Consider the following 23,358-nt stretch of genomic DNA (forward strand, 5'->3'; position numbering starts at 1 on the left):
CCCTCCCCCCCTCTATATTGGAGTCAGTGGTTGTGGGTAATCAGGCCTCAGGACAATGTTGGATCAGTCATCACTATATTAACTGGCTTAGCACATTGTTGGGGCAGGTTGGTGGCTGATACTCTAGTTACTATGTAATTCTCTGATGTACCATCTCTCATTGTCCATAGGCTGGAGAAAGTTCTCATTCTTCTGAGAACCCATCAACACGAGAGAGAGACTAGTTGGCTTATCATGTCTGTGCCAACTCTACCTCATTGAAAACCCACAGACTATCTTCAATCAGACTTTACTGGATTTACCCTGCACTAAACATTATTCCTTTTAATCTATATGTGTACACTGTGGTTGGCTCAATTGTAATCGTGTATAGTCTTTCCGCTGACTGGTTAGCACACATCAAAAAGCTTTTCACTGCATCCCGGTACACGTGACAATAAACTAAAATAAACTAAAAATCTGCGTAAAATCAAACTGAGGGGATCTGGACAGACCTCAGGGTTATGTCTAAATCTCTTGGTTGTTTTTTTTAACCACACACATGAGGGCGGCACAGTGACACAGTGGTTTAGTTGGTACCTTACAACGCCAGAGACCCAAAGCTTTGATCCTGACTACGGGTGCTGTCTGTACACAGTTTGTATGTTTGCCCTGTGACCCACGTGGGTTTTTTCCGGGAGCTCGGGTTTCCTCCCACACTACAAAGACGTACAGGTTTGTAGGTTAAAAAAAAATGTACATTGTCCCTAGTGTGCAGGATAGTGTTAGTGTGCGGGGATCGCTGGTTGGCTTTAACCTGGTGGGTCTAAGGGCCTGTTTCCATTGTGTACCTCTAAACTAAACTAAACGTCACACATCACCTCAGCTACAATCAACAAATTAGAAGCAGGTACAAAGGAAAACAAACAGGAGGGGAAATAAGAAGAGAAGGGAGAATGAGATGGCAGGTCTCAGCATGTTAGTGAGCCACTGCACAGAGCCCAGCCTTCGCTGTTGGGCTTCAGAGATCAGCACACCACTGGAACCACTTCACCAGCCTGTTCCTCATGTGTGGGGCCAGGGCTATAAAAAGGATAAAGACTCCAACAGAAAGTATGTTAGCATTTCTCTGTCTCTCTCTTCTCTTGGGAGGGCCCGTCACAGTGGCACAGCAGTCCAGCTGCTGCCTTACAGCACCAGAGACCCAGGTTCGATCCTGACCTCAGGTGCTGTCTGGACGGAGTTTGTACGTTGCCCGTGACCGCGTGGGTACTCCGGTTTCCTCCCACACTCCAAAGACTTACAGGTTTGTAGGAGGTTAATTGGCTTGGATAAAAATGATAAAATTATCCCCAGTGTGTAGGATAGTGTTAGTGTAAGGGGTGATTGCTGGCCGGCACAGACTCAAGGCCGAAGGGCCTGTTTATGCACTAAAGTCTAAAAATAGAGAGAGATGGAGATAGATAGAGATAGAGAGGGAGAGAGAGAGAGAGAGAGAGAGAGTGACAGAGAGAGAGAGAGAAAGTGACAGAGAGAGAGACAGAGAGAGAGAGAGACAGAGAGAGACAGAGAGAGAGAAAGAAAGAGAATATAAGAGCTTTCTTCTTCCGATGAATGGGAGGGCTACTCACCTCCAGCACATGATGCAGTGCAACCTGATCTCACGACCGCCCAGGTGTAGTTGTGCCTCTGCTCGCTTGCCTTGCTTTCATTAGCAACCTTTGGTAACGTGTACTCCCAGGCAATACCTGGATTCTTGCCTTGCAACAGAATCTGTTGGGGAGGGGCAGAGGTGAAGGTTGTGGAAGGGAGAGAGGGAGATTGGGGGGGGGGGGGGGGGGGGGGGGGGGGGGGAGGAGGGAGGAGGGCAACATAAAGAAATGTTGAACAGGATTAGTGTGAATCGCTCTCCAATCACAAAGAAAATTAGAACTAAAGTTAATGGAAGATTGTGCAGGAAGGAACTGCATATGTGGGTTTACACTGAAGATAAACACAATATGCTGGAGTAACTCAGCGGGCCAGGCATCATCTCTGGAGTAAAGGAATGGCACCCTGCTTAATGGAAGATTTCTGTGAGTAACCCAGTCCATCACATGCTTCATTTAGAGATACACATTTAGACATACAAAGCATGGAAACAGGCCTTTCGGCCCACCAAACCCGTGCCGTCCACGACCACCCGTACACTATTTCTATCCTACACACGAGGAGCAATTTACAAGCTAATTAATCTACAACCCTGCATGTCTTTGGGGATGTGGGGGAATCCGGAGCACACGGAGAAAACCCACATGGTCACAGGGTTTAACAGTAATTAATTAATTATAAATGAATTAAAATGAAGGGTCTGAAGAAGGGTCTCGATCTGAAACGTCACCCATTCCTTCTCTCCAGAGATGCTGCCTATCCCGCTGAGTTACTCCAGCATTTTGTGTCTGTCCAAGATGTTTAACTAGGTGAGCTGTGATACATCTGGAACAGCAGTTAAATTACTGGCCCAGTATTCCCAATGCTGAGATAAATCTTGGGGAAGATAAAAATGGGAAAAAAATCTAGTAAATCACACTGTGGTGTGGTTCCGTGTTTTATATAAATATTACGTGGCTGTAAAACATAATGACTTTATCTTACTCTAACAGCAAGGCAGTATATACCAATCATTCCTTCTACTCCCCAATCTCTTCGAGCAGAAGATACAGAAGCTTGGAAGCACGCACGACCAGACTCAAGTGCAGATTCTTCCCCTCTGTTATCAGTCTGCAGATACAGGATAAAGGGTTGACGTTCAGTGCAAGATAAGATCCAGTAAAATTAGATTAAAGATAGTCCGAAAGCCTCCAATGAGGTAGATGGGAGTTTAGGACAGCTCTCTGACTGGTCAGAGGATAGTTCAGTTGCCTGATTAAAGATGAGATTGATAGTTTCATGATTGGGGTGACACAGTGGCGCATCGGTAAAGTTGCTGCCTTACAGCACGAAAGATCCAGGTTCAATCCTGACTACAGGCGCTGTCTCCATTGAGTCTGTATGTTCTCCCTGTGACCGCGAGGGTTTTCCCTGGGTGCTCTGGTTTCCTCCCACACTCCAAAGACATAAAATTATCCCCAGTGTGTATATAGTGTTAGTGTATGAGGTAATCGCTGGTTGGCGAATGGCCTGTTTCTGTTCTGCATTTCTCACGTCTAAATTAGTAAGGGCATCAAAGGTCACTGGAAGGCAGGAGAATGGGGTTTAGAGGGAAAAGTAGATCAGCCATGATCAAAGGGCTATGCAGGCTCGATGGGTCAAATGTACTAATTCTGTTCCCATGTCTTCTGATCACCACATACACCAGCACTATCCTACACTCTAAGGACAATTTATAATGATACCAAGCCAATTAACCTACAAACCTGTCCGAGTGTGGGAGAAAACCGGATATCCCGGAGAAAACGAACAGGGGTCACGGGGAGAATATACAAACTCCACACAGACAGCACCGATAGTTAGGTTCGAACCCAGCTCCCTGGTGCTGTAAGGCTGCGCCACCGTGCCGCCCCAAGTCCTTGGACTGATTATCAGCTCTTCCCAAGATGCACGGTTGGCATTTAAAACGGCTTGTATCAACATGCTCACATCCTTGATTCAAGTCTTTAACATCTGCCACTGAATTACAACAGCCACTAAATGGTGCCCTCTTGACTACAGGATTTTAGACCAATAAATTTTACAGCTTGCTAAATCGAGATAAATATATGTGTTGGTATTGGAATGAGGCACCTCTGTAGCTCTTCCCCCTTGCGTCTGCATTCTTGTTTCTGTCTAGTTTAGCTTCAGGCACTAATGGAAGCCAAGGGAGACAACAGCGAGCGTCGAAGTAAATAATTTGTTGCTCCTATTCAATTATCCCTTCGGAAAGGGGCTTGATGTTTATCTCCAGCTGTACTGGGGATTCTTTCAATTCTCACCGACTGCACGTTTTGAGTTTGGTTTATTGTCGCGTGTACCGAGGTACAGTGAAAAAGCTTTTGTTGCATGCAAGCCAGTCAGCGGAGAGACCAAGTGTGATTACAATCGAGCGATCCACAGTGTACAGATGCACGATAAAGGGAATAACGCGAATAAGGTTTAGTGCAAGATAAAGCCAGTAAAGTCCGATCTAAGATAGTCCGAAAGTCTCCAATGAGGTAGATAGTGGCTCAGGATCACTAATTATTGGTAGGATGGTTCAATTACCTGACAACAGCTGGGAAGTAGCTGTCCCTGAAACTGGAGATATAGTGGGTTCATATTCCTGTACCTTATGCCCAATGGGAGAGGGGAGAAGAGGGAGTGACCTGGGGTAAGATTTGTCCTTGATTATGCTGATAAAATGTTTGAAGAAGGGTCTTCACCACAAAACGACACATATACCTTTTCTCCCGAGAGGCCGCCTGACCGGCTAAGTTACTCCAGCATTTTGTGTCTATCTGAAACTAAACGCAGAGTTGGTCCCACACATGTAGACTAATGTTGCACAATTATAGCCATCTTCATAACTCCCTTGAGGAAGTAGAGTGGCTTCCAATGGCACTCCTGAATTCCTGAAGAGACCAGGGTGTGGGAGAGAGCACTCATGTGAGTGTGTCGCCTCCCAATAGAGTGGTGAGGCATTGGGAGAGTTCAAAGGTCAGTGGTTTCCATTTCGCTTTTACTTTGAGGTCAAGTGTCCTCTTCAGACACGTTATACTCGCTGTACTCAAGACACTCGTTTACCACGGTTCCTTCTGAGGCTCTATATCTGATAATAACTCCCTTTAACAACCGCTTGAGCCAAGCCCGCAGGGCGTACACATTAGGGGATGTGTTTGGATGCTGCATTACAGCTGGCCTGACAAATGACTTCAAACACTGAGCCGTATTTGAGAGAGGGGCACTTGATTGCAGCTTATACATTGAACACTTGTACAAACATCAGGCTTCCACATAAAGGTCGCCAATTAAGCAAGAATCACTGACGGAAGCCCACATTGGCCCAATGTTACTCCAAGATTCTGATGGACACCGCATATTTCTTTTTACGGATTGTTTGCAATTCCTTGTCTCAGAAAGCAGACCTAGAGCAGAGAAGATAGAAAATGTACAGCACAAAAACAGGCCATTCGGCCCACAGTGCTTTTACCGAACACGATGGCAAGACCTTTCATGCTTTACTTTAGCGATACAGCACGGAAACAGGTCCTTCAGCCCATTGAGTCTGCACCGACCAGCGATCACCCCATACATTAGCACTATCCTGCACACTAGCAACAATTTTACAATTTTTACCAAAGCCAATTAACCTATAAAGCGAGGATAGATGCAAAATGTTGGAGTAACTCAGCAGGGTAGCCACCATCTGGAGAAAAGGAATTGATAACGTTTCAGGTCGGAAACCTTCTTCAGATTAGTCTGACGAAAGGTTCCAACCTGAACCGTCACCTCTTCCTTTTCTCCGGAGATGTTGCCTGACTCGCTGATTTACTCCAGCACTTTGTGCCTATCATTAGTATCAACTAGCATCTGCCGTTCCTTCTGCATAACTTACCAAACTGCACGTCAACAATCATCCCGCACACTATTTCTATCCTACACACTAGGGACAATTTACACAAACCAATTAACCTGCAAACCTACACGTCTTTGGAATGGGGAGGAAACCGGAGCACCCAGAGAAAACCCATGTGGCCAACGTACAGACTCCAGAAACCATCTCCAATTTGTGTATTGCGGCACTTTGACAGTGGAGGAGGCCCAGGAGAGAAAGATCAATATGGGAAAGGGAGTTAAAATGTTTGGCAAGGTGATATTTTGTCCACTCCTTACAGGTAGTAGTCCCTAATCCAGGCAACATCCTGATGAATAGTGTTGCCAAGTGTCCCATATTAGCCGGGACATCCCGTATATTGGGCTAAATTGGTTTGTCCCATACGGGACCGCCCTTGTCTGGTACTACTAGAGTCGAAAGGACCATCGGGTAGGAGCGCCGCGTCCGGCCCCGCCTCTGACGTAGTGCAGCCCATGGAGTGCAGCAGCAGCACCTCGCCCGTGGCCTCGTTGGTCGGCAGTCCGGCCAGCTGTCTGACCTTCAGATCTTTTGCTTACAGCCGACACCACTATCCCTCCTTCTAATGGCCGATCGTCGGTTCATGAGTTGGATGGGGTGCCTGACTTTGCGCGCGACGTCGCGCCCGGTACCCGGGCCAAAACTCCTCAGCTGACCCGCTGGCTGGGCTTTGTGTGCAGTCCAGCACTCGGGCCAACTCATCCCTCACCCATGGCCAAGTTGGTCAACGAATTGCCGTCGGGAATTTGTCCCTAATTTTGACCTTTTGTGCCTTTGGGAGTGAGAAAGTTGGCAACCCTACTGACGAACCTCTTCTGAACGCGAAAGGCCTGTTTAAACGTGCGACCTTGGACCATCTGGGAAAATATTGGTACCAGAGGTGGTATCCATGGAAACACTCGGCACCTCCGGACATGTTGTTTCTATGGGAAAGCAGAGCATTTGAGGGTTGGTGGTATGTATGGATTCACACGGTGAATCAATACACCTTATTGGAATAAAAATCAAAAATTTCCTCCTTGTATCCTTCGTCGTTCAGGTAACATGATCACGCAGATGGATTGTGTGGTGGTGCATTGAGGAGAAAGGTTTTGAAAGTCAAGACGATACACACCACCTGGTTGGCAGGGCAGAAATTGTAGCAAGTGAAATATAATCCAAGGATAAGTTACGTTATGCATTTGGGGAGGTTATGCATTGAGGTCATCAAAGATTTCAGGGAGAAGATAGGAGGAGGCTAAATGGATCTGCCACAAAAGATTGGTGGAGTTGACTTAGTTTTAGTTTTGGAGATACAGCTTGGAAACAGACCCATTCTGCCCACCGAGTCTGCGCCTACCAGCGATTACCCCATATACCTGTTCTATCCTACACACTAGGGACAATTTACAGAAGCCAATTATCCAACAAACCTGTACATCTTTGGAGTGTGAAAGGAAAGCGGAGCACCCGAAGAAAACCCACTCAGTCACAGCGAGAGCGTGCAAATTCCGTACAGACAGGAATTCCCTACCGCTGTACATTCCCTACCACTGTACCACTGTGCCGCCCCAAAATATGATGCGTTGAATTAAGGTGAGAGGGCAAAGTTTAAAGAAGATTAAAGTGCGGGAGCGCATTGTCAGAGGTGGAGGCGGAGACAGATACATTCAGGGAATTTAAGAGGTTTTTGGATAGGCACATGGATATGCAGGAAATGGAGCGATAATGATCACGTGTGTGCAGAGGGGATTAGTTTAACTTGCATCATGTTCAGCACAGAATTTGTGGGCAGAAGCGGCTGTTCCTGTGCTGTACTATTCTATGTTCAGAGGATTATGATGGCAAAATGCTGCCTCAGGTCCCCTTTAAATCTTTCTTTTAGTGGTCAAACTGACGTTTTGATGGAATATGGGACAAACACAGTGGGCCGAATGGCCTGCTTCATAGAATCACAGACATACAGCACAAATATTTGCCTTTCAGCCTACCAAGTCCACGCCAACCATGTACCACCCATTTGCAATTAATCTTTTTTTAATGCTTCCCACACTACCTCTACTTTCTACTTTTATATATTATTTTTTCACCCACTAGGAGCAATGCATAATGGACAATTAACTTAACCATACCCATGCCTGTGAGATGTGAGAGCTTTAAAGATGCAGCACAGACACAGCCCCTTCGGCCCATCGAGTGTATGCCGCCCATTGATCACCCCGTTCTATCCTGCACAAGGCACAACTTTTACAGAAGCCAATTAACCTACAAGCCCACATGTCTTTGGGATGTGGGAGGAAACCGGAGCACCCAAAGGAAACCCATGCGGTCACAGGGAGAATGTACAAACTGCACACAGACAGCACCCGTAGTCAGGAGTGAACCCAGATGCCAGATGTTGTGAGGCAGCCACTCCACCAGCTGCACCACTGTGCTGCTTATGAGCTGGCATAAGAGGCACAAGAAGATAGACACAAAATGCTGGAGTAATTCAGCGGGACAGGCAGCATCTCTGGAGAGAAGGAATAGGTGATGTTTTGGGTCGAGACCCCCCTTCAGATGTCAGACTCTAATTTAGTCTGAAGAAGGGTCTCGACCTGAAACGCCACCCATTCCTTCTCTCCTGCTGAGTTACTCCAGAATTTTGTGTCTATCTTTGGTTTAAGTCAGTATCTGCAGTTCCTTCCTACACAAAAGAAGCACGAGCTGGCCCCACTTTCAGGACCCTCTGAAGTAAAAATGTCTCCACATCTCAATGATGCGCCAAATGTTTGCTGGCTTTAAGCTCCCGTTCTGTGGCGGAGATTTGAATATCATGCAGGGTCTTCCCTGGACACTTGTTGGAAGCTGTGGGGTGGGGGAGCTGTATTCCATGTATTTTCACACGGCGAGCATGGATTAATGGGACACAGTCCTGCTTCCCTGACAAAGGTACCCTTATTCCTCCCCCACTGGAATCAAGTGTCGCTCCAGAGAATCAGCCACATACATGCTCCTTTCAGCACTCGGCGGAGGTGCTGTCCTTGAATTACTCGCCGATAATGAAAAATGACGTTTGGTTCTGACACTGAAGTGATATTTATAGGTTTATGTCTCGCTCTCAGTGTAACTATACTCTGGGAACAGCCAAGGAGTTTAACCTCCAACGTTGATTCAGGACACCACGGGAGCGGGCTACATAACTGATGTAGTAGACTACAGTCCTGTGTTCCACCTGCTCCTTCCAAAGCCATAAGCAACCCCGCAAATCTGCCCCCCTCTCTTTCCTCCCGTGTGTTAAGATAGATAGCGCCTATGCAATGTGTCCCCGCAACTTTTGCACCACTAGTCCTCGAGGGGTGAAACATTGCTGTTGGTATCTAGTTGATTCACAGGATGGCTTCTGAAAATGGCAATACCATTTACTGTTTAGAAATCTCAAGGACAGCATACAGCGACTTTCTAGTTATTTAGGTTTAGCTTTACCAAGGTGCAGTGAAAAGCTTTGCATGCTATCCAATTAAATTAGATAATACAATACATGAAGCCTTTTGGAATCAGTCTGAAGAAGGGTGCACATCACAGTGGCGCAGTGGAAGAGTTGCTGCCACACAGTGCCGAGGTTTGATCCTGCTGTCTGCATTGAGTTTGTACGTTCTCCATGTGACTGTGTGGGTTTTCTCCGGATGCTCCGGTTTCCTCCCACACTCCAAAGATGTGCAGGTCAGTAGGTCAATTCTTCTGGGTGGAAAACGGAGCGCCCGAAGAAAACCCACGTGGTCACGGGGAGAATGTAGAAACTCCCTGCAGAGAGCACAAATAGTCAGGATCGAACTGAGGCTGCAGCCCAGAAGCATATGGAAGGACTGCTCAGAAGTCTGATATCAGAGGGGTAGAAGCTGCTCGTGAGTCTGGCGGTGCGCGCTTTCAAGCTTCTGTTGATATCAATGTTTGGATGATCCCAGCTTGGACCTAATTTGAAGGTGTGTAGGGTTTCAGTTATCTGGTTTTAACTGATCAAAAATGAACACCGTCTTGGGTGGGTGCCAAGAAAGCGCTGCCAGGGGTGGTGGTGGAGGTGGATACGATAGGGGTATTTAAATAGCTTTTAGATAGACACATGGATATGCAGTGGGTTGGGGAGTCGGATCACACAAAGGCAGAGAGATTAGTTTAACTTGGCTTCATATTCAGCATGGACATTGCGGGCTGAACAGCCTGTTCTGTAATGTACTATTCTATGTCCTACCTGTAAAGTTGATCTTTTATTATTCACACTGTGTTTGCGTGTGTGTGTATAGGCATACATGCACACAAGTGTAAGGTGCATGTAGATATGCCTGTGTTTAGTTTATTATTATTATCATGTGTACCAAGGTGCAGTGAAAAGCTTTTTTGTTGCGTGCTAAACAATGAGCAGAAAGCCTATACATGATCACATTCAAGCCGTCCACAGTTTATCGATACAGGATACAGGGAATAATGTTTAGTGCAAGATAAAGTCCAGTAAACTCTGATGAAGGATAGTCCAAGGGTCTGCAATGAGGTGGATGGTAGGTCAGGACTGCTCTCTGGTTGGTGATAGGATGGTTCATTTGCCTGATAGCAGCTGGGTATAAATTGTCCCTGAATCTAGAGGTGTGCGTTTTCAAATGTCTGCACCTCTTGCCTGATGGGACAGGGGAGAAGAGGATGTGACCAGGTCCTTGATTATGCTGGTGGCCTTGCTAAGGCAGCATGACGTGTGGATGGAGTAAATGGAGGGGAGGTTGGCTTGTGTGATAGTCTGGGCTGCGTCCACAACTTTCTGCCATTTTGTGTGTCTTGGATACATGTGGGGTGTAGCCTGTGTGCCACTGTACGTGTACGGGGAACTAGACATGCAGAGTATTGATTGTGTTTGTGTGTTTGCCTGTGAATGTCTATATTCATCTATTTTTTGGTGTGTGCACATAAAGACATTAGTACATATACGTATATGTACATATTTACATGGGTAGGTTTGTGCATGTATAAAAGTGCATGTATATGCATGCAGTTGTAGGAGTGTGTGTGCGTTCATTCATGCTTGGGTGATTGTGTGTCTCCGTGTATGCGTACATGTGTATATCTGTTTGCACGCATGCACCTGTTTCTTTGCGTGTGTGTGTGTATATGTGCGTGTGTACTTGCAAGTTTGTGTGTGTGTGTGTATATGTGCGTATGTTTGTGTGTGTGTTCGTAGTTCCCTTTGCACGTGATTTGATTGCACTTACATTGAACAAAACTAATGTAAAACGTCACAGGTTTTGGGGCAAACATTGCATCAAGATAAACACATAAGCAAAGACGGTAACCAAAATACACGGGTGATTCACAAAAATCCCACACGCCATCCATAGTGACCTCTTGAAAGAGTTCTCTTCCCCATCGCTGTCCTCCTAACCTGACCCCCAATTAAAATTTTCTTCAAAGCACTAATGTCGTTATTTTGTAACCTGTTGCATCCAATTAAACTTTCCTTTCATCTACCACGTTGAGATGAGAGCCCAGCCATTACATCACACTGTCTGGGATTTTAATTCTCATTCCGTATGAAGAAAGAAAGAAAAACCACAACAGTTCCCCCTTTTCAAAGCCGAGTATCTAATGATGGAAATATTGTGTGCAAGGCAGACATAGGCCTTTCATTCCGGCATCTCGGCAATGATTAAGCGCCGGCCATTTAGAAAATTCTATAGCGGCGGAATCGTTCTCAGAAAACAGTGCTGCGCCGTAATTAAATTAAAACATGGGAGGGGAGCTCCCACTGCTACCGATCCCACTGAAGCCCAGATCTGCCTGCCAAGCTGTCGCGGGCAATTCTGCAGCAGACACAAGTGATGGGAGAGAACAAGGAGAGGAGGACATAAAAAGAAAACTCACTTCAAAGGCGAGTGACTCATTAGTCGGTCCGGATGAGTACAAACTCTCTGGCCTGTTGAACGAGCGCTGGTAGTCAAAGTGGGCTCCCCCAAAGACAAACGTGCCCGGCCAGTCGACGGTCCAGTCTCCGGTCAGGTGGTATTTACCTGTCAGATCACGCACGGCCAGGTAACTGGTGGAGATCTCCAACTCGTGCACGTGAATATTGCGAGCTCCCGCTGGGACCGTGACTACTGCGTAGTATTCTGTTTCAAATAAAGACAGAGGAACAGCCATAACGCACGGTGGGAGGAAGGGAGATAGGCCGCAAGGGTTCATTGATAAAGCCGTTAGACAGAGAGGGGCGGCGCAGGTGGTAGCATTGCTGCCTCACAGCGCCAGAGACCCGGGTTTGAACCTGACCTCGGGCGCTGTCTGTGTGGAGTTTGCACCTTCCCCTTGTGACCGTGAGGGTTTTCTCCGGTTTCCTCCCACATCCGAAAGACGTGAGGGTTTGCAGGTTAATTGGCCTCTGTTAAAGTTGTAACTTTAGTGTGTCGGTTAGTGGTAGCACGTGGCATAGTTAGTGGGAATGTGCAGAGAGAATTTTAATAATATTATTGGTATAAATGGGTTGTTGATGGTGTTTCCGTACTTATGACTCTCATAAAAAAAATCTAATTTCCGGCGCATTTAAGAAAAAGGTATTGAATTTTTGTTAAAAGTGGCAATGGTTCTTTATTGTCACGTGTGTAAACGCTCAGAGAAATGATTTCCTTACATGCATTCCAGTAGACTATTGCCATACCTAGGCACAATCCCCAACTAGCAAAGTGTACAGAAATAGTCCACACAGCCCGCATGCAAGAGGAGCCAGCTGCAAGAATCCTGTATAGAATGCTGTGCACAATTGAGGCACTGCTCTGCAATACTGGCAGGTTAAACCGAATGATACCTGAGTTAAATGAGTTGAATTGTAAGAACATTCGTAAGTTATAGGAGCAGAATTAGGCCATTCGGCCCAATTCCCGTTGTGGGTGTAGGACTTTGTCTATGGAACTAATGTGCTGCAATGATGAGAACTATATTCTGTGCTTTGTATCTCCTTTACTCCATGTATTGTATTTGAGTTTGATTTGATTGTATTTATGTATAACGTTATCTGATCTGATTGCGTAGAATGCAAAGCAAAGCTTTTCACTGTACCTCAGTACACGTGCCAATAATAAATCTAAACTTAAAATCACTATGTGAAGGTGTAAGTCACTGCTCCAGGTCTGTTTCAGATATTCTTACCATTCGCCCGATGCTGCTGAAGATATTGTCCTTGAAAGAACTTGCAGGTTGAATTGTCCCCGTTGCAAACTCCGCAAGCATCCACCGTAGCCTTGGACCCCAGCACAAGGTCACACCCCACTGCCTGAAGGAACATTTCACCAATAATCGTTAAAATGGTTACTTTCACAGTTACCGTTACAGACGTCAGAGGTTAGAAACATAGAAACATAGACACATAGAAAATAGGTGCAGGAGTAGGCCATTCGGCCCTTCAAGCCTGCACCGCCATTCAATATGATCATGGCTGATCATCCAACTCAGTATCCCATACCTGCCTTCTCTCCATACCCCCTGATCCCTTTAGCCACAAGGGCCACATCTAACACCCTCTTAAATATAGCCAATGAACTGGCCTCAACTACCTTCTGTGGGAGAGAATTCCACGGATTCACCACTCTCTGTGTAAAACATGTTTTTCTCATCTCGGTCCTAAAAGACTTCCCTCTTATCCTTAAACTGTGACCCCTTGTTCTGGACTTCCTCCAACATCGGGAATAATCTTCCTGCAGGTTATGGGGAGCAGGAGGAATAATGGGGTCAGGAGGGAGAGATAGATCAGCCATGATTGAATGGCAGAGTAGATTTGATGGGCCGAATGGCCGAATTCTACTATCATATGATGTATACAAGAGAGAGTTTTATATACAGCTCTTAGGGCTAACGGAATCAAGGGGTATGGGGAGAAAGCAGGAATGGGGTACTGATTTTGGATGATCAGCCATGATCATATTGAATGGTTGCGCTGGCTCGAAGGGCCGAATGGCCTACTCCTGCACCTATTTTCTATGTTTCTATGTCTCTGTGACCTTTCATGACCTTCATGCAGAATGAGAAATGAATGAGTGAGGTGGGCCATCGAAAATGGAGGGGGGATCTAACGGTGAAGCACCAAGAACAAAGGGGGACCCATTAGGGGGGTGCCTGCCACCACGTGCGGTGCCAGGCCAGGTTCGCTGCTGCGAGAAGATAAGACTGTTCGATGAACATCTAGTAACTTTGTCAGAGCCGGAAACAGGGCAACTCTTGTGCACTGCGTTAAAATCGCTGTGTGATTTTTAACAGATTGTCAGCAAAAACAAAGATTTTCACTTTACCTAGGTACACATGACAATAAAAGTATTATTAAATCATTCAACCTGGGGACACTCCAATTTGTCTTACTTCATGGAAAATATGGAAATAAGGAATCTTATCTCAAAATAAATAGGAGACAAAATAAACCGCAGAGATGTTGCATGAAGCACAGAGTGCTAAAGTATCTCAACGGGTCAGGCAGTATCTCTGGAGAACATGGACAGTTTACGTTTCAGGTAATCTTTATTTCTACAGACTTATTAGATTGAAGACCTTTTCAGAATAAAGAAACACAAGCAAGAAGGGATCTCTTCTTGTGATAATTTTTTGAATTTCCTTCTGCATATAAATATATCTTTGAATATATTTGGGATGGAAGGACAGATGAACGATAGGTGAGTCAAAGGTTAAGGAGAGCAGGAAAGGATGTGAGGCTAAGGGGAGAATCCAATCACCAATGCCTTACTGAATAAAGGAAAATGGGCTCCAATGAGATCCATTTGCCCGGTCCATCATAGGTACTGATCTCCCCACCATTAAAAGTGTCTATAGAGGGCGTTGCCTCAAGAAGGCAGCCAACATTGTAAAAGACCCATAAGACGCTGGCCATGCTCTCATTTCACTTCTACCATTGGGAAGAAGCCACAGGATTCCAAAAACTATGACCACTAGGTCCAATAATAGCTTCTTCCCAACAACCATCAGGCTCTTGTATACTATTTGTCAAGCTGGAAAGGGTGCAGAGAAGATTTAGGAAGATGTTGCCAGGACTCAAGGGGCTAAGCTATAGGGAGCGGTTGAGTAATCGAGGACTCGATGCAACCTCAGAGTGCAGGAGGATGAAGGGTGAGCTTACAGAGGTATACAAAATCATGAGAGGAATAGATCGGGGAGATGCACAGAGGCTCTTGCCCAGAGTAGGGGCATCGAGAACCAGAGGACATAGGTTTAAGGTGAGGGATAACTTTTTCACCCAAATGGCGGTGAGTATATGGAATGAGCTGCCAGAGGAGGTAGTTGAGGCAGGTACTATTGCGACGTTTATGAAACATTTGAACAGGTACATGGATAGGATAGGTTTAGAGGGATATGGGCCAAACACAGGCAGGTGGGATTTTTGTCTATGGGACATGTTCGTCAGTGTGGGCAAGTTGGGCCAAAGGGCCTCTTTCCGCTCTTTATGGCTATGACTACGCAACATTAACCTCAGCACAATTAATGTCTATGGACTGTCTTTGGTTGCACTAGACATTTGTTTTTTCCGCATTAGTGTTATGGCTATTAACTTCTTATATTATTGACTCGGTACTTTACCTCACAAATGCCGTCAATGCAGACATCAAATCTGTTCTCAACGCAACGGGTCCCATCCTTCACCTTGTTGGACATGGCGAAGAAGAAGTCAAAATCTTCAGCAATGCAATACAACTTGCAAATATCTTGATCTGCGGGTACAAAATGATGGAGCCACGTCACTTAAAACCACACAATTGAACGGCTGCCCGCGGCCAGAATGATACAGCCATCACCAGTCTGAAGAAAGGTTTCGACCCGAAAAGTCACCCATTCCTTGTCTCTAGAGATACTCTCTCCCGCTGAGTACCTCCAGCTGTTTGTGCCCATCTTCGGTTTAAAACAGCATCTGCAGTTCCTTCAGACAAACCCGTCACTTTGCACCAGCGTTCTTGCGGTTCATATGTAGGAAGGAACTGCAGATGCTGCTTTACAACAAAGATGGACACAAAGTGCTGGAGTAACTCAGCGGGTCAGGCAGCATCTCTGGAGAAAAAGGAAGAGATGACGTTTTGAGTCGAGAAGAAGGGTCCCAACCCGAAATTGCACCTATTCCTTTTCTCCAGAGATGCTGCCTGGCCCGCTGAGTTCCTCCAGCATTTTGTGTCTATCTTAATGCATGGCTGATGATTATCAGATGGTGACAGGATGAGACAAAAGGCAGAGTCATTAGTCTCTAGATTCATGTCAGTTTGATCCACAGGCTAATCCCACAGGCACTTCTGATAAGACATGTTTAAACAGCAGTAAATAATGGTTAGATGCCATCAGTGAAAGTTCCATTGCAGCAATGGAAACCCAGTAACCAGGACTAATTGAGAACAGATACTTTGCAGCCATGAAACCTCTACTTCAGAAAACCTCTCAGTACTAATTCCTCTGGGACCTCAGAATGTGATGGGTATATAGAACGAACGAACGGCCAAAGGAGGTAGTTGAGGCAGGTGCTAAAACAACATTTAAAAGAAATGGACACAAAGTGCAGGAGTAATTCAGCGGGTTGGGCTGCATTTCTGGAGAACATGGATAGGTCACCTAACCATGTTCTCCAGAGATGCTGCCCGACCTGCTGGGTTACTCCACCACTTGTGTCCTTTGTGTAAACCAGCATCTTCTTCAGTCTGAATAAGGGTTCCGACCCGAAGCGTCACCTATCCACGTTCTCCAGAGATGCTGCCTGTGCAACTGTTACTTGAGCACTTTGTGTCCTTTTGTTTGAACGAGCATCTGCAGTTCCTTGTTACAACATTTAAAAAACATTTTTTAAATGATGAATAGGAAATTCCAGCAAATGGGACTCATTTAGATGGGCCATCTTGTTTGGCAGGGACAAATTCGGCCGAAATGTCTGCTTCCATTCTGTAGGATTTCCTAGCCTGCTCAACGTCTCCTTATAGCTCAGGCCCTCGAGTCCTAGCAACATCCTTGCAAATCTTCTCTGCACGCATTCCAGCTTAACAACATCTTTCCGATAAAAGGGTGACCAAAACTGAGCACGTAGGAGCTGTTTTTCCATATAGATCAACTCATAAGATAAAACCCTGCATCAGTTTGTTTCCAATTATGAACTGCCTGTAGCTGGCGACCCTTCTCATGGTGACGCCCCATCCCCACCATGTGAGGTATCTCGGGCTTCCTGTGGTGACCCAACATCTCAAGGTCACGGCCCGGCCAAGTCCACCTTATCTCCATGAGACTCAAGGCTCCTCACCCCTCGCGTGCTGACAACCTACTACCTTTCTGTGTTCTGTAATGTGTGAAACAAGACAGCCAATTTGTGCACAGCAAGATCCCATTAACAGCAATGCTCCATCGACCAGAAAATCTGCTCTAGTGATGACGATCGTAGGTGTAAATCTTGGCTGGCGCATTGGGGTGGAACTCACTTTGAAATAGTGCCAAACCATCTCCGAGTCCAACTGAGAATGAGGAAAATCAAACCAAACAAGCAAATAAAAATTGGACGCAGAGCTAAATGATTGAAAAGGTGTTCCACAGGAAGTCTCAGCAAAGGTCTGAAGAAGGGTGTCGACCCGAAACGTCACCCATTCCTTCTCCCAGAGATGCTGCCTGTCCCGCTGAGTTACTCCAGCTTTTTGTGTCTATCTTCGGTTTGGAGGGTGACACATTTCAAGCCTTTACAATTGAGTTTAATGACGGAATTGACATGGGCGCCACAGTGGCACAGCAGTAGATAGAAATGCTGCCTTACAGTGCCAGAGGCCTTGGTTCGATCCCGACTGCGGGTGCTGTCTGTACAGGATACATTCTCCATCTGACCATATTCCAAAGACGTACGGGTTTGTAGGTGTAATGGCTTCCGTAAAACTGTAAATTGTCCCTAGTGTGTAGTATAGTGCTAGTGTACGGGGAGATCGCTGGTCGACACAGACTCGGTGGGCCAAAAGCCCTGTTTCCACGCTGTTTCCAAGTCCAAAAGAATATTTTACCAGATTTTGTTTAGAGATACAGCATGGTAACATGCCCTTTGACCCGCCAAGTCCACACAGACCATCAATCACCCATTTACACTAGTTCTGCGTCCTACACACTAGGGACAATTTACAGAAGCCAATTAACCTACCAACCTGTTTGGAATGTGGGGAGGAAACCGGAGCACCCGGAGAAAGCCCACACGGTCACAGGGAGAACGTACAAACTCCCTACAGACAGCAGCCATAGTCAGGGACAAATGACAATAAAACACTCTTCACTCTATCTTAATGGTCTGCACTCAAAATATTTACCATCAACCTTTGTGTACGGTTTCCACTTGTAGTACCAACCCCTGAAGGGCTTGCTGTTGTACTCGGCGCACTGCTGAGCTCGAAACACAACGCGGTTGCCATGGCAAGCCTGGATGTTGCACATCTGATAGATCCTGGTGGAGCCAAGACAGAACTTGCCACCGTACTGAGGCCTGAGGAGAAGAAAGAGGATGTGCCTGAGAACATCCTGAACACACAGACCACATAACTAAACTAAGAACCAGCTGAGCGACCACTGTACTTCTCCTTAACGTGATCAATTCTCAACCTCACCATGCTTTCTGCCTCTTCACCACTTAGTTGGCTCATAAGATTTAATTGAGCTTGAGACTTTAGAGACTATAGCACAGAAACAGGCCCTTCGGCCCATCGTGTCCGTGCCGACCACGATCACCCCTTACATTATCCTACACACTCAGGACAATTTACTTGGAGCACGGGAATTTAATTTAGTTTAGTTTAGAGATACAGCGCGGAAATAGGCCCTACCGCTCACAGTAACCCACCAACCAGCGAACCGTACACTAGCACTATCCTACACAGTCGGGACAATTTACAATGATACTGAAGCCAATTAACCTACAAACCTGTCCATCTTGGGAGAATAATGTTAGTGTGCGGGGATCGCTGGTCGGCGCAGACTCGGTGGGCCGAAGGGCCTGTTTCCATACTGTGTCTCTAAACTAAACTAGTTTGCAGTCGCGATCAAAGAGGACCAGGGGATTTCTCCCTAGTTTTGTGTCCAACATTACTAAACACAGACCAGCTGATCCTCATGTTGTGGGTACATTCAAGGAAATTCAAAAAATTAATCCACCGAATATGGGGCCTGCTTCACTAAAAGGTTAGGAGGGCCAGGTCACATAGTCTACTTGCACAACACCAGACTCCCAAAACCGACCCTCTATTGGAGAATGGCGTGCAGTTCTGGTTGCCCCATTACAGGAAGGATGTAGAGGCTTTGGAGAGGATGTAGAGGATGCCTGGATTAAGGGGCAATGGCTACAAGGAGAGGTTGGACATACTTGGATTTTTTTCTCTGGAACACTGGATGTTACGGGGAGCCCTGAGAGAAAGGTATGAAATGATGACAAAATGAGAGGCATAGATAGGGTTGACGGTCATAATCTTTTCCCCAGGCCGGAAAAATTAAACACCAGAGAGCATAGCATTAAGGTATGAGGGGCAAAGTTTAAAGGAGGTGTGTGGGGCAAGTTTTTTTTTTCTCAGAGGGTGGTGGGTGCCCGGAATATGCTGCTAGGTGTGGTGGTTGAAGTAGATATGTTAGTGGCGTTTAGACTTTACTTTAGATTTCGTTAGTTGGTTTAGTTTATTGTTACATGTAGCATGGTACAGTGAAAAGCTTCTGTTGCATGCTAACCAGTCTGCGGAAAAACAATACACGATTAAAATCAATACATCCACAGTGTACAGATACATGATATATACTTTAGAGATCCAGCGCAAAACAGGCCCTTCAGCTATAGTCTGTGACGGCCAGCGATTCCTTCATAGTCTGCGACGACCAGCCATCACCCTGTACACTAGCAGTTTCATACACACAATTTACAATTTTACTGAAGCCAATTAACCTACAAACCTGTACGTCTTTGAAGTGTGGGAGGAAACCAGAGCACCCTGAGAAAACCCACGTGGTCACAAGGAGAACATACAAAGTCCGTACAGTTAGCATCTATAGTCAGGATCGAACCCTGGGGTCTCTGGCATTGTATAAGGCAGCAACTCTACCGCTACACCACTGTGCCGCTCCTACGACTTTTGGATAAGCACGTGGATATGCAGGGATTGGAGGGATATGGGTTCTCAGCATTGTAACATATGAGTTCCATTGTCAAAGTCCAATGTCCGCAATGGTGTAGAGGAGAATTGGCCCTTATCCTAGCTTATAGGAGAAATTGTGGAAGGTTGTGCTTGGGCTATGGACAACACCATATTGAAGATCGTGGAAAAAGTACCTTAATGTGGATGGAGATGGTAAAATATTTCGCCCTGTGCCATCCATGGAAATATCCGAGTATCACACACTGGAGTCAATTTGTTCCAGAAACCCTTTGAATTCTCCCCTTTACAAATAACTATTTCCAAAATATATGACATATGAGCTTCTCTCACACAGCGGCCGATCTCCCCAGGGGCGAATCTCTAATCACTCTCTCAGATTGACTGAACAGATTTTATGATTAGCCGGTTGGCAGCTTTCCAGCTGCTCAAATCCAGCTGTGCAGGAAGCCTGCATTAACCACTGGGCCCAGCCACAGAGGTTAATCTGGAGTGAAGCTCAGGATAGACACTAAATGCTGGAGTCACTCAGCAGGACAGGCAGCATCTCTGGAGAGAAGGGCTGGGTGATGTTTCGTGTCGAGACCCTTCTTCAGGCTGGGATGAATGGGAAGGAAGCATGGTGTGGTTGAGAGACGAGGGCGGCACAGTGCCTTGCAGCACCAGAGACCCGGGTTCGATCCTGACTGATCAGTACAGAGAAAACCCATGCGGTCAGACCTCCGACAATGTACTGAGTGGATCCAAAGTTACAGTATTGCCAAGGCACCCACTTTCACATGGAGAGATCGGTGCTTCATAATAAACATCCAAAGCCTACACTGAGAAAAGATCAAGTCCTGCAGGTACTATCGCAACGTTTAAGAAATAATTGCAACGTTGTCGCCGTCAAAATATGCGGACTTGTGGACTGACTAGATGATGATGATATTTTATTGTCATTTGCACCAAGGTACATTGAAATTCTTTGCTTTTGCATACAAAGTACACTAAAGAGTCGCCACAAAGTCACCGATAAGGTTACAAAAAGTACTTATCCCTTCTTCGTTCCCGCCCCCCCCCCCCACCACACCAGTTCTCCCTTTGCTCTTGGCGTGATAACTGAAGATCTTGGAGAAAACCCACCCGCTCTCACGGGGAGAACGTACAAACTCCATACAGACAGCACCCATAGCCGGGATCTAACCCGGGTCTCTGGCACTGAAAGCACTGTAAGGCAGCAACTCTACCGCTTTTAATCCAACATTGTGTGTCTATCCAAGGTAATTTGTTTAGTTTAGTTTATTATCATAGCACCAACTGGGGAGCATTGAAGATCTCATTGAAGACCCTCAGACTATCTTTAATCAAACTTTACTGGACTTTATCTTGCACTAAACAATATTACTCCCTTTATCCTGTATCTGTACACTGTGGACAGCCTGATTGAAATCATGTATCGTCTCTCTGCTGACTGGATAGCACGCAACAAAAAGCTTTTCACTGTACCTCGGTGCACTGGATAATAAACTTAACTAACTATTGTCATGAGTACCAAAGTACAGTGAAAGGTTTTTTGTTGCGTGCTATCCGGTTAATGAAAAGACTATACTTGACCACAATCAAGCCGCCCACAGTGTACAGATACAGGATGAAGGGTGTAATGTTTAGTGCAAGGTCAAGTCCAGTAAAGTCTGATTAAAGATAGTTCGAAATTCTCCAATGGGGTAGATGGGAGGTTGGGAGTCAGGACCACTCTCCAGTTGGTGAGAGGACAGTTCAGTTCCTTGATAACAGCTGGGTGGAATTATTTAAGATTATCCCAGCGGTGACCTAATCAATATTTATCTTGGAAACAAGATCACCAAAGCAGATTATCTGGCCATCATTACATTGGTCTTTCTGGGACTGCACTATTGTTGATTAATTTTTGTTTTATGTATGTATATATGTGTGTGTATGTGTGTGTGTGTGTGTGTGTGTGTGTGTGTGTGTGTGTGTGTGTGTGTGTGTGTGTGTGTGTGTGTGTGTGTGTGTGTGTGTGTGTGTGTGTGTGTGTGTGTGTGTGTGTGTGTGTGTGTGTGTGTGTACTTGTGAGTATGTGTATATACAGTATACACATTGAACTTTTTTTCTCTCTCATTTATTATAGTGTTTACAGTGTACTATGTTTATATATTTAGTTGTGCTGCAGCAAGTAAGAATGTTGTTGTTCTATCTGGGACAAGTGACAATAAAACACTCTTGGCTCTAGACTTGCTGTGTACTAATTGGCCATTCGACATTAAAATGGCAATGGTTTCTAATTTGGTTCAGTTGGCTGTAAAGTGCTTTGAGACATCCTGAGTACACCATGGGACCAATGTCTCTGCTTTACATAGAACGCGTGGTATTTTGTAAGGTCTGATGGTCAATTGATCAACGGGCAATGGTTGCATGTCTCCGTGAGGTGAGATTATACCTGACAATGTGCATTGCCTTGTTGCACTCGTTGGCAACAGATCAATTCACATGTTCTTTGCTCTGCAAGGAACCCTGCTGTGGGAAAATTATTTGGAAACAGATTGACCTTTCACATACACGCTTTTGCATGCAGTTCTAGTCGCCCCATTACATGAAGAATGTGGAGGCTTCGGTAAGGGCGCAGTAGAGGTTTAGTTTAGTTTAGGAAGGAAATGTCGATGTTGCTTTATACCGAGGATAGGCACAAAATGCTGGAGTAACTCAGCAGGTCAAACAACATCTCTGGAGGAAAGGGTGATGCTTCGGGTTGGGACCCTTCTTTAGTTTAGTTTAGGTGTTTAGTTTAGTTTAGTTTAATTTCGCCTATTGTCACATGTACTGAGTTTCAATGAAAAGCTTTTTGTTGCGTGCTGACTAGTCAGTGGAAAGTCTTTACATGACAATCGAGCCATCCGCAGTGTACAGATAAATGATAAAGGGAATAATGTTTAGTGCAAGATAAATTCCAGTAAAGTCCAATTAAAGATAGTCCAAGGGTCTTCAATGAGGTAGATTGTAGTTCAGGACCGCACTCTCGTTGTTGGTAGAATGGTTCAGTTTACCAGAATGCTTCCCGGATTGGAGGCTGTTAGATGCAAGGTGGGGTCAGAAAAGCAAGAGGAACTTCAGAAGCTGATTTATTTTATGAAACACAAACTGATGGAGTAACTCAGTGGACCAGGCAGCACCTCTGGAGAACATGGGTAGGTGACCTTTTGGGTTAGGTCTGATGAAGGGAGAGACATCACCCTCAGACGGTAATTGGATGGAGAATGCTTACCGGATGCCAGGACAAAATGATTGAAAATATATACATACTATTCCTGCATGGGTGTACTGTGAATATCTTAGCAAACGACCCTGATGTGAACTTAACTCTTGCCTAGCCAACACTCATGTCTGGGAGGGGGGTTAGATAGGCAGCTGGTCGGAAGAAATGTCAAAAAAGATAAAGAAAGGAAGGTGTGAGAGGTTTGAAGAGCTGTGGATTGTAAAGCCAGAGGGGGGGGGGTGGGGGTGGGTGGGTAGAGGGGTGAAGTAGGTGGGGCATAGGGAAGCTCAGGGGTGGTGCAAAGGAAAGAAGGGGAGATAGACATATGGATATGTGGGAAATATAGAGATATGCATTACAGGGCAGACAGATGGGCAGCACAGTAGCGCAGCTGTAGAGTTGCTGCCTTACAGCACCAGACACCCAGGTTCGATCCTGACTACGGG

At 45.7% G+C, this 23,358-nt stretch overlaps 1 protein-coding gene across 1 annotated transcript in view; it reads right to left on the reverse strand.

Annotated features, from left to right (window-relative positions):
* Positions 1–23,358, reverse strand: part of adamts18 (ADAM metallopeptidase with thrombospondin type 1 motif, 18) — a 176,020-nt gene that overhangs the window by 34,477 nt on the left and 118,185 nt on the right. The window contains exons 13-17 of the mRNA XM_055648832.1: positions 17,839–18,011; positions 15,113–15,243; positions 12,683–12,806; positions 11,408–11,652; positions 1,611–1,752 (exon numbers count right to left, since the gene is read on the reverse strand). Coding sequence (XP_055504807.1) covers positions 1,611–1,752; positions 11,408–11,652; positions 12,683–12,806; positions 15,113–15,243; positions 17,839–18,011 — 815 coding nt within the window. The remainder of the gene's footprint in view (positions 1–1,610; positions 1,753–11,407; positions 11,653–12,682; positions 12,807–15,112; positions 15,244–17,838; positions 18,012–23,358) is intronic.

The sequence above is a fragment of the Leucoraja erinacea genome, chromosome 17 (genome assembly GCF_028641065.1).
Source record: "Leucoraja erinacea ecotype New England chromosome 17, Leri_hhj_1, whole genome shotgun sequence".
Classification (NCBI taxonomy): Eukaryota; Metazoa; Chordata; class Chondrichthyes; order Rajiformes; family Rajidae; genus Leucoraja; species Leucoraja erinaceus.